This window comes from Leptopilina heterotoma, unplaced genomic scaffold, assembly GCF_015476425.1.
Source record: "Leptopilina heterotoma isolate Lh14 unplaced genomic scaffold, ASM1547642v1 Lhet_24, whole genome shotgun sequence".
NCBI lineage: Eukaryota > Metazoa > Arthropoda > Insecta > Hymenoptera > Figitidae > Leptopilina > Leptopilina heterotoma.
Window position 1 is genome coordinate 5,370,684 of NW_025110956.1, and position 10,583 is coordinate 5,381,266.

General features: G+C 31.9%; 3 protein-coding genes across 4 annotated transcripts; 1 reads left to right on the forward strand and 2 right to left on the reverse strand.

The window, feature by feature from the left end:
* Positions 1 to 137: 137 nt before the first annotated feature.
* On the reverse strand, positions 138 to 3,874 carry LOC122502940. The gene is made up of 3 exons (XM_043613297.1): positions 3,650 to 3,874; positions 1,109 to 3,559; positions 138 to 1,017 (listed from the first exon to the last, which is right to left on the reverse strand). The coding sequence occupies exon 2, from the start codon at positions 3,384 to 3,386 to the stop codon at positions 1,143 to 1,145; it is 2,244 nt and encodes a 747-aa protein (XP_043469232.1). The 5' UTR covers positions 3,387 to 3,559; positions 3,650 to 3,874; the 3' UTR covers positions 138 to 1,017; positions 1,109 to 1,142.
* On the reverse strand, positions 3,874 to 6,984 carry LOC122502943. Its single transcript, XM_043613302.1, has 6 exons — positions 6,760 to 6,984; positions 5,411 to 5,475; positions 5,141 to 5,320; positions 4,932 to 5,048; positions 4,182 to 4,361; positions 3,874 to 4,091 (listed from the first exon to the last, which is right to left on the reverse strand). The coding sequence occupies exons 2-6, from the start codon at positions 5,439 to 5,441 to the stop codon at positions 3,976 to 3,978; spliced, it is 624 nt and encodes a 207-aa protein (XP_043469237.1). The 5' UTR covers positions 5,442 to 5,475; positions 6,760 to 6,984; the 3' UTR covers positions 3,874 to 3,975.
* A 5-nt stretch (positions 6,985 to 6,989) lies between these two features.
* LOC122502941 lies at positions 6,990 to 10,244 on the forward strand. 2 transcript variants are annotated; one of them, XM_043613299.1, is made up of 4 exons: positions 7,005 to 7,062; positions 7,140 to 7,202; positions 7,389 to 7,507; positions 8,033 to 10,244. In XM_043613299.1, exon 4 carries the CDS (start codon positions 8,183 to 8,185, stop codon positions 10,193 to 10,195), a length of 2,013 nt encoding a protein of 670 aa, XP_043469234.1. In that variant the 5' UTR covers positions 7,005 to 7,062; positions 7,140 to 7,202; positions 7,389 to 7,507; positions 8,033 to 8,182; the 3' UTR covers positions 10,196 to 10,244. The 2 variants fall into 2 exon arrangements, with proteins under 2 accessions (XP_043469233.1, XP_043469234.1); XM_043613298.1 differs by having other exon boundaries at positions 6,990 to 7,202.
* Positions 10,245 to 10,583: the final 339 nt, after the last annotated feature.

A 10,583-nucleotide genomic window follows, 5' to 3' on the forward strand; every position in this document is an offset into this window, starting at 1 on the left:
TGGTCCGTAAAACTTCTGAACAAGTGAACAAGCTTTAAGTTATCAAATTAGGGTGCAATCACACCGTGTCGTAATTTAGTACTCTGGTACATGTGGTACCTGCGTCTTTGTCATATTTCATAAAAATGTTCTTTTAATGAATCTAAAACTTTAATATTGTAAAGGAACAAGAAAACATTTAATAAGGACACTTTTGTTGTTCTTGTGTGTTGTGTTTTGTGAAATTGGATATCAAGTCAAAAAATATCTTTTGTCCTTTTTTATAAGTATTCAGTACTAAATTACCAGAGCTGCCAGGTACCATCACCAAACGCAACTGCGCTTGCGCTACAAAAATGCTTCTATTTGTAGAATAAAACTTGTCCATCTAAAGTACTTTATATGTTTAAATATAAAACGTTTTAAAAATGCGCGGTTCATTTCGCCAATAAGATCATTTTTGTAGTGCAAGCTAAGTTGATTTGGTAAGGGTACTTCTGATTAGAAGGTAATTTTGTAAAAGGAGAAATTGAAATTGTTAAAAAAAAAGTTTAAAATTAAAGTGAAATGTTGAATCAAGTTAAAATGTTTTGAAAAAATTAAAATTTTAAAAATTACACCGTTAAACTGAAACTAAATTATAAGTAAAAAAGAGAAAAATGATTTAAATTTAAAGAAATAAATGTCTTCTACAAAATTACCTCCCCTCCTATTATTGATTATTTTAATTTATAAAAAAAAACACAAATGTGCTTTTGTTTTTATAAAAAATTTGAAAAATTCAAACAATAATCAATAAAAGAAGTAGCATGTTTTTTAATTTCTTAAAAAACCTGGTATGCCTTTTTATAGGCTGGTTCGGATCTCATAAGAGATCTCCTGGTATGTACAATGACAAAAAGCCATCACCACCAGGACCGAATAATGTTTTGTTAAATTATTTCCGCAATTAAGCAGTATATTGTCCATTGTAGAAATTTGTATTTCCGGTTGTTGAGGTTCCTCCTTTTCAATGTCCTTGAAGAGATTTACTTAGTGCTGAAAAAGAGAAAATAATTACAAATTAATTAATTTTTTAATGTTTTTCATAAAAAAAAATATTTTTTAAATATAAATTTTAAAAACTTACATTTAAAAATGAATGTTGAAAGTGATGGGAAAAATTATTTCTGCAATTCTGCATCTTGATGTTGAGCGTCATCATTCGTAATCCGAAATAGATGGTGATTTTTTATGGAATCCTTTGGTATGATTTTTTCTTGAACAAGTGCAAGATTAAGAATATTGCGCCCTGCATTTACATCTCTTTCCCACGTTGTTTTGCATTTCGCACAATAAGTGTATCGATGGGGACTCTTGGATATTTTAAGTGGTCTCACACAACGACTACACATTTTTGTTGTATTAAATTCATTTACTTTAACGACTTGCAATTTATCTTTTCCTAATTCCGCTGATCTTTGGAAAAGAGTTTGTTCAATACGTTTCAAAGGAGCTTTAGTGTATCCCTTGATAAAATTAGGTATTTCAGCTCCACCAATAGCAACGAAACAGGGTTTCTTTTTTGTATCACCTACTATCCAATTCACAAGTTGATCAACTTGTCGTTTGTGCGCCGAATATTGATCTATTTTTAAACGCGTTACGGATCTTTTTTGATGAAGTGATTGGAAATTTTGTAAAAGATGTATTCTATATTTTGTTATGCGATGGCGATCTCGAGGATTAGTCATGCAAAAATTTTCCATCCATGGATCCTCAGCAAGTTGCTTGTAATATTTTTGCATGTCTATACCTTTTTTCTTCATTAATTCTCTTCTTCTGTAGTCGCCCATCTGCCATCTCATCATCCAACTACCAATGTAAATAGCTGAATCCTTTTTTACATTAGTGGTTGGATTAGGATCGTTTTCTCTACTGACACCAGCCAGAGTCGCCCTCGCACCAGGATCAAAACCACAAAATTTTTTGTAACTTCCAACTTTCTTCTTTGATTGCACAACATCATGTTTTGTGGGTAAATCAAAAATTACTGATACGTCCACACCGTTTGTCGTTATTGTACCAGAAAATTTACCACCATTCTTTAATTTTTTTCGACCTCTTTGGATTGATTTAAAGTTGAACATTGAATTCCACCTTTCTTCATTGTTCATTTCTCTTAAGCGCTTCATTTCATCGTCCATCTTATCAACTGCTCTTTGAAGATGATCCTTATTCGTTCCTGATTTTCTTTTCTTTTTTTGTAAAATTGCCTTTTTTTCTTTAATTTCTTGAATAACAGTTGCCGTTTGCAATTCTTTTAAAGCAGTATTTGTATAAACCACATGCTTCACGCCTAATGAAATTTGTGGAATTAACGTGAAATTCTTCTTCTTTTTATCATGAAATTCTTGTTGAATCATAATGAAAAATGGCAAAAATTTATGCCATTCTTCATCTTTTGTCAATTTTGTAAAGTCCAATTTTCTTCTATCATTATCATCCTTTTTCAGTAGTAAATCAGTAGGGAATCCTTTCACTTGACATTCATTTTTTTGCAGCAGGAGATTTAAAGCAGCAACAGATTGTTTATAAAATGAAGGCCTTCTTTTTCGAAATTTCTTTTTTTCCTTATTCTTCTCTTTTTCTTCTTCTTTTTCCTTTTTCGATTTTTTTCTTCGCCTTCTTGGCCTTTTTTTATAATAGACTTTATCGCAATGTTTGTGATATTTTTCCTGTCGAACATATCTTTCATCGCAATAGTCTGATGTATTTTTTTCTCGTATTTCATCTGGAATTTTTTTTTGAGATTTTTGAAATTCTTTTCTTTGTTCATTTTTAATGCTATTTTTAAAACTCCTAATTTTTATTTTTTCATCATTATCATTTTTGATACGGTAAACTGAACAAATTTCTTGAATTTCATCTACTTCCATATGATTTTTTTCTTCGTCTTCAATTTCCATTAATAGCTGCAAATATCTTCTTAATCGTGATGCTGCATGCGTCGTGAAATTTGTTTTAAAGTTTCGATTCAACACTAAAGCTGCCTCCTGAATTATTGCCGTTCTATGTTCTCCGTCATAAAGTGGAATGTCATTCCTTAATTCTTTATATTCGTTGACCATTGTATTTATTTTCGCATCCTGTTCAGTTACTTTACGTTGAGCATTTACTTTCTGCTTTAATGATATTAAAAATGACAGAAAGTCGGGACCATTGTTGGTCCATTTCTCCAACAATGATGGGCAATTTTCAACATTTTCAACATTCGTTTCTTCATATAGGCCGAATAATGCCATTGTTGTTGCCTCATACATCATTGATGAAACAACCTTTGCATCTTCTTCAATTCGATTTTTAATGTTTGCTGATTTACATAATTTTCCCAAACAAACTTTTACCGTATGCTTTTCTGTTCCCATTAATTCCAATCTTCTTCTCACTTTATGATGCAACGGTTTATCAATATTTTCATTATCCAAATTAATTGACGTTCTTTTTCTGTTTGAAGAAACACCAATTGTAGATTTCTCGACACTGTATTTCTTTCGTTTTGAAGAGGGGCCAGCACCACTTTCAATTGATGAGTCAACACCTATAATTGGAAGAAATGAAAATTTTATTAATTTTATATTGAGAGAGATTAAGAAAATATAAAAGAAGAAAAAAGAATACAAAATTTTACCATCTCTTTTTGAAGTTGATGTTGAATGGGAAAATTTAGCTTCTTGCTTTTTCGATTTCTCTACTTTTGAAGAAGTGATTTTTAAATCAGGTCCAGTTGATGACGATAATGATAATGATGTTTCTGTTGGTACACGGTAAACTGAACACGGTGACAGCTTTTCAGGAGAATCACTTGGTGCTGAAAAAGAAAAAAAGGAATTAAATAAATTAAAATTTTTAAATTGTTATTTTAATAAAATATTTTTAAAATGTACCCAGGTGAAAATGATTCATCGTACGAATCATTTTTTCCTTGGTTAATTATTAAAAACTTACATTTCAAACTTAATCTTTGACTATGAAATGGAATTTTTTTTCCGGTCCTTTACTCGAAGACAAAATTTGCTTTTCAGTCTTTCCAATTGAACTGGTAGACATTTCTTCGCGAGATCTAGTTGGTGCTGAAAATTAAAAAGAAACAAAAGAATTAAAATTAAAAAATTCCTCAATTTAAATCAAATACTTGAAGAAAATAATTTTAAAAAACTTACATTTTAATCTGAATATTCCACTCGAGCGAAAAGTTTTCTTCTCTGCTTTTCGAGGTTCAGCCTGCTCAGTCTTTGGAGTTGATGACGATGAAGAAAATGTCAAATTTTCGTCAGATTTTTGTGTCTGTAGGTTTCCGTAGAAGAATCTGGTAGAATGTCCTTCACGAGATTCATTTGTTGCTAAAAAATAGAGAATAAACAAATAAATTACAATTGTTAACTTTACATGTAAATAAAAATATTTTTAAAATACATCTGTTAAACACTAACATTTTAAACTCAATCTTTCACTAGAAGAGAAAAATTGTTTTTCCGGAATTCCAGCTTTCACATTTTCAGTCTTTCCAATTGAACTGGTAGACATTTCTTCGCGAGATCTAGTTGGTGCTGAAAATAAAAAAGAAACAAAAGAATTAAAATTTAAAAATTCCTCAATTTAAATCAAATACTTGAAGAAAATATAATTTTAAAAAACTTACATTTTAATCTGAATATTCCACTCGAGCGAAAAGTTTTCTTCTCTGCTTTTCGAGGTTCAGCCTGCTCAGTCATTGAAGTTGTTGGTGATTGAGAAACTGTCAAATTTTCGTCAGATTTTAGTGTCTGTGAGTTACCGTAGAAGAATCTGGTTGAATGTCCTTCACGAGATTCATTTGTTGCTGAAAAAATAGAGAATAAACAAATAAATTACAATTGTTAACTTTACATATAAATAAAAATATTTTTAAAATACATCTGTTAAACACTAACATTTTAAACTCAATCTTTCACTGGAAGTAAAAGATTGTTTCTCCGGAATTCCAGCTTTCACATTTTCAGTCTTTCCAATTGAACTGGTAGACATTTCTTCGCGAGATCTAGTTGGTGCTGAAAATTAAAAAGAAACAAAAGAATTAAAATTTAAAAATTCCTCAATTTAAATCAAATACTTGAAGAAAATATAATTTTAAAAAACTTACATTTTAATCTGAATATTCCACTCGAGCGAAAAGTTTTCTTCTCTGCTTTTCGATGTTCTGCCTCTTCTGTCTTTGGAGTTGATGACGATGAAGAAAATGTCAAATTTTCGTCAGATTTTTGTGTCTGTGAGTTACCGTAGAAGAATCTGGTAGAATGTCCTTCACGAGATTCATTTGTTGCTGAAAAATAGAGAATAAACAAATAAATTACAATTGTTAACTTTACATGTAAATAAAAATATTTTTAAAATACATCTGTTAAACACTAACATTTTAAACTCAATTGTCGTTTTCTCTTCATTATGTCAATACAGTAGATACTGGTACATGAATTTCTGTAAAAAAAAAAAATTTTTTGTTAAAAAGACAAAAAAATAAGGGTGCAATCTAATGACATCGTTTTGCGTTGGGTTTTGTAACTAGGCTATTTGGGTATTTTTTAAAAATTTTAGCAACTACAAGCTACTACTTGTGTTAATATAATTATATATATTTTTTTCTAGAATTTCCATTACATTAAATTCACAAATTATTAGAGATCAAGCAACTATTTACAAAAATGATAATAAAATTCTTTAAAACGAAATTCAATTAGTAGTTTAAAAAAAATCTTTGAAATTCAATTATATTGTCTTGAAATTAAAAAATAATCAATTATTTGAGAAAATCATTTTCAAAAAGATGAATTATTTAACAAAATTTTCATTAAAATAATTATAGTTTTGATAGAAATTTGAAAAAAGTCTGCATAATATAATGTAGAGAATAAATAATTTATAAAGTTTCTAAAATGAATTCTTTTAATAGTCAAGTTACAAAAAGCAAAGCAAATAACGATGCCATGGGACTGCACTCGGGGACTTATTTTATCAACGATTATTTAATAAACTGTCGAATAAAAAAACGTCCGTTTTGCCTTAATAAGGCTTTGCCATAATACAGCTTTACGTCCGTCTGCCTTAAAAAGGCTTTGCTGTAATACAGCTTTACGTCCGTCTGCCTTAATAAGGCTTTGCTGTAATACAGCTTTACGTCCGTTTGCCTTAATAAGGCTTTGCCGTAATACAGCTTTATGTCCGTTTTGCCTTAATAAGGCTTTGCTGTAATACAGCTTTACGTCCGTCTGCCTTAATAAGGCTTTGCTGTAATACAGCTTTACGTCCGTCTGCCTTAATAAGGCTTTGCCGTAATACAGCTTTACGTCCGTTTTGCCTTAATAAGGCTTTGCCGTAATACAGCTTTACGTCCGTCTGCCTTAATAAGGCTTTGCTGTAATACAGCTTTACGTCCGTTTTGCCTTAATAAGGCTTTGCTGTAATACAGCTTTACGTCCGTCTGCCTTAATAAGGCTTTGCTGTGATACAGCTTTACGTCCGTCTGCCTTAATAAGGCTTTGCTGTAAAACAGCTTTACGTCCGTCTGCCTTAATAAGGCTTTGCTGTAATACAGCTTTACGTCCGTCTGCCTTAATAAGGCTTTGCTGTAAAACAGCTTTACGTCCGTCTGCCTTAATAAGGCTTTGCTGTAATACAGCTTTACGTCCGTTTGCCTTAATAAGGCTTGGCTGTAATACAGCTTAAGTTGGTCTGCCTTAACAAGGCTTTGGTACTATTGCTTACCTGTAACACAGTTGAGCATGAAGTGCCAGTCTCGTCTCGGGCGCCTGCTTATATACCCGTGTCCCCACCACTTCGAGCGTCCCCACCAGTGCGCGCTTGTACTACTAGCGCCGTGGTGATGTACAAACTATTTCAAGCATATTGTCGGTAACTCGTACCACGAGTCGATAATGCAGAAAGTGAAATTACCTATAGTTGTGTCAAATTTCAAAATAGAATTTGTTGGTAAAGCAGTTTTGTTTTGTTTACGATAATCTGTGCAGAATGGAATATACAAACGTGTTGTATAATTAATTAAGATAAGTATTGTTTTTTAATGAATAAATAAATAAGTAAATAAATAGTTTAATTATTTTAATGCGAATTAATTTTTTTTTCAGGTTTAAATTATAGGTGCAATATATGACAGTAAGGAGAAGAAGAAAATTAAATTGTGCATTGAGGTTAGTTTTACTTTTAATATTATAAATATATATAATAATATATAGTAAATAACAAATAATTAATTTATTAATTATAAATAACAATATTAAAAAAAAAATTTATTGAAATTTATGTTTATCAATATAAATCTTGATAATCACACAAATTAATATTAAAGGTATATTGAAATTGTTTTTATTTTTTAGGTTAAAAATTCCAACCATACGGCAAGTCATAATAAATTTGACACATACCATAAGGAAACGAGCGACACCAGTTCGGAAAATTAATTAGGATAAATATTGTCTTGAAATTTTATTTTGAGGTTAGTTTTAATGTTTAATTATTGTTTATAGTAATAAATAGGTATATTTTTTTCTCTTGTTTCTAACTCTATATGTAGGCTTCTCATGGAAACATTGTTTTATTATAAATTTTTTTTTAAATTTAAAATTAACCTTAGAAGAATAGAAAATGTTGACAAAGAAACCAAAGAAATTACAGTTCCTCTACGGGTGACTTGTCTAAACAGATAATCTTTGATTCGCTGCTTTTTTGACAAAATGGTTACTAAAATATTATTTTGAATAATTTAGCCCATTTGCTGAAAAACAATTTCTTGGATAAACTCATTTTATTAAGTAAACGTTTGTGTAAAGCCACATTATATCGAATGAAATTTATATGGATTTAACGTTTGACATAATTTGTAATTTTGATCAAATTACATTTTGGACTTTTTAAAAACGGGGATATACAGGCGCCCCAATCAAATATGTTCGCTCTCGACTGTGTATTAAACGTTTTAAAAATGCGCGGTTCATTTCGCTTAATAAGATCATTTTTGTAGCGCAAGCGCAGTTGCGTTTGGTGAGGGTACCTGGCAGCATCGTGTGCTGACAACCTCGCTATCCTGGCAACAGAAGTCTGGACAGGATTCGCCAATAGACAAATCACCGCAGGCCTCTTTCTAGATCTCAAAGGCGCTTTTCCCAGCGTTATGCCAAGCATTCTAGCAGAAGATCTATGTGAATTAGGAATTCCAAGGTCTATAACAAGGTTTATCTATAATTCTGTAGCTCACAAACAACTCTTTTACAAAATCAATGGAGAGATTATTGGACCTAGAATTAATACAATCGGAGTTCCCCAAGGAAGTGTCCTCAGTCCTGCACTATACTCCTTATATACTAGGAAACTGGTCTCTATTATTCCTAACAATTGTATTCTAGCCGAATTTGCAGATGATATCGCAATCCTTTGTAGATCGGAAGATCCCATTGAGTGCGTTGCAATTCTACAGAACTGCTTAAACATCATTTCACGTTTTCTCTCCGATAGAAATTTAGACCTCTGCCCTGAAAAAACTAAATTAGTACTATTCAATAGACTTCGATTAGATGTTAATAATATAAATCTTTCGCTTAACTTAAACAACGATTCTGTGTATCCTTCAGACTCAGTGAAATTCCTTGGAGTGATATTTGACTACAAATTTAACTTCGATGAACATTTCCAATACTTGGCGAACAAAGCCAGAAAAATTCTCAATATCCTAAAAGTACTAAGAGGCACCTGGTGGGGAGCTGATCCTACTGTTCTCCTTAATGTTTATCGTTCATTAATCAGAAGTCCATTTGATTATGGCTCTCATACTTACACCTTCCAACGTTATAAATTTTTCGATAAAATGGAAAAGATAAGAAATCAAGCATTAAGATTAGCCTTAGGATACAGAAGAAGTACGCCGATCAATGTCATGCTCGCTGAAGCATGCGAGCCCCCCCTGAGGAAACGTTTTTGCTATTTAGCTAAACGCTACTTAATTAAAACCTTCGCAAACATTGATCATCCTATTCCTGACAGTCTGAGAAACTTATGGGAAATCACTCACCAGAGAAACACATATCAAATTAGAAATACGTTTACACTTATTATAGCCTTTGAAAAAGTCAAAGAATTTAAGCCACTTATTCGTAGGGCATTCTTTCATCCTTATTATGAGTTTCCTTACAACGATCACCTATTCACTCCTCAAGTCGACCTAAAGATAGGTAAGACTGTTCAACTTAGTGTTTCTCCGATTGAAGTCTTTAAAGATTTAACGCAACATAAATTTCAAAATTATGCATCCTTTTTCACAGACGGTTCTAAGATGGATTCCGATTCCGAATTTGCAACCGGATGCTCCTCTGTTTGTACCTCTCACAATTTTTTCAACTCCTGGAAACTACCTAACCATGCATCAATCTTCTCAACTGAAGCCATTGCTATCTTATACACACTAGACTTTATACTCACACAGAACTTTCAACACTCAGTTATTTACTCCGACTCATTAAGTGTCTTACAAAGTATTGCCTCTGTTAATCCTACCAATATTAAAAACAACCTTATCTTCCTTATTAGAAATAGACTATCCACCCTTTCTAATCTAAACAAAGAAGTCTGGTTAATCTGGATTCCCGGACATATGGGAATTTCGGGAAACGAACGAGCTGACGAAATTGCCAAAGAAGCAGCAAACAATGGAGACTTACTCAACATTGCTCTGCCCTTTTCAGACTTCTATACATGTCCAAAAATTGAACTAACTAAAACTTGTGATGAATTTTTTAAAACTGTTGGCGAAATCAAAGGCATACTATACATGAAAAACTTCTATCAGATCCGAAGCAAACCCTGGTTCCATACATTTATTTCACGCAGAGAATGGATAACCTCTATAGGCAGAATGAGGAGTAACCATTACTCTTTAAACGCAAGCATGTACAGGAAGAACCTTGTAAGTTCTCCAGGATGTTCTTGTAACCCGAATGTGATGCAAGATATAGATCATATCCTCTGGGCTTGTCCTAAATTTGATTTATATCGGAAACCACTACTAAAATCATTCTCCAAAGCACTAAATTGCCCTCCTCCATTTTGCAGTATTCAGTTTTTAAGCAATCCAACACTCAGACTAGTATCACCTATATTTAGATTCTTAAAACTTTGTAATATAAAAGTCTAACTTTTATATTCTTCTACCAGGTATCATTACAATTTTTTTTTTTTTTTTTTTTTTTTTTTTTTTTTTTTTATTTTTTTATTTATTTATTTTTTTTTATTTTTTTTTATTTTTTTTTGATTAAAATTCTCTCCATGCGTTCACGAGTCCGCTCGATTGGTGCTGTGTCGTTCTCTCTCTCTCTTCAACTACGGTTGGAGAGAGAGGGAGATTGTGTGCTGCTTTACCTCCGAGTACGGTGTGGACTCGGTGGAGAGGCGGCTTGTTACTTATGTTTCAGATAGATCATGGCTGTATGTACAAGGCTTTAGTCCACAGTACGTTGCCAATGTGTCGTGAGTTGTGTTCAACCCATGACTATAATAAGAAGAAGAAGAAGAAGAAGAAGTAC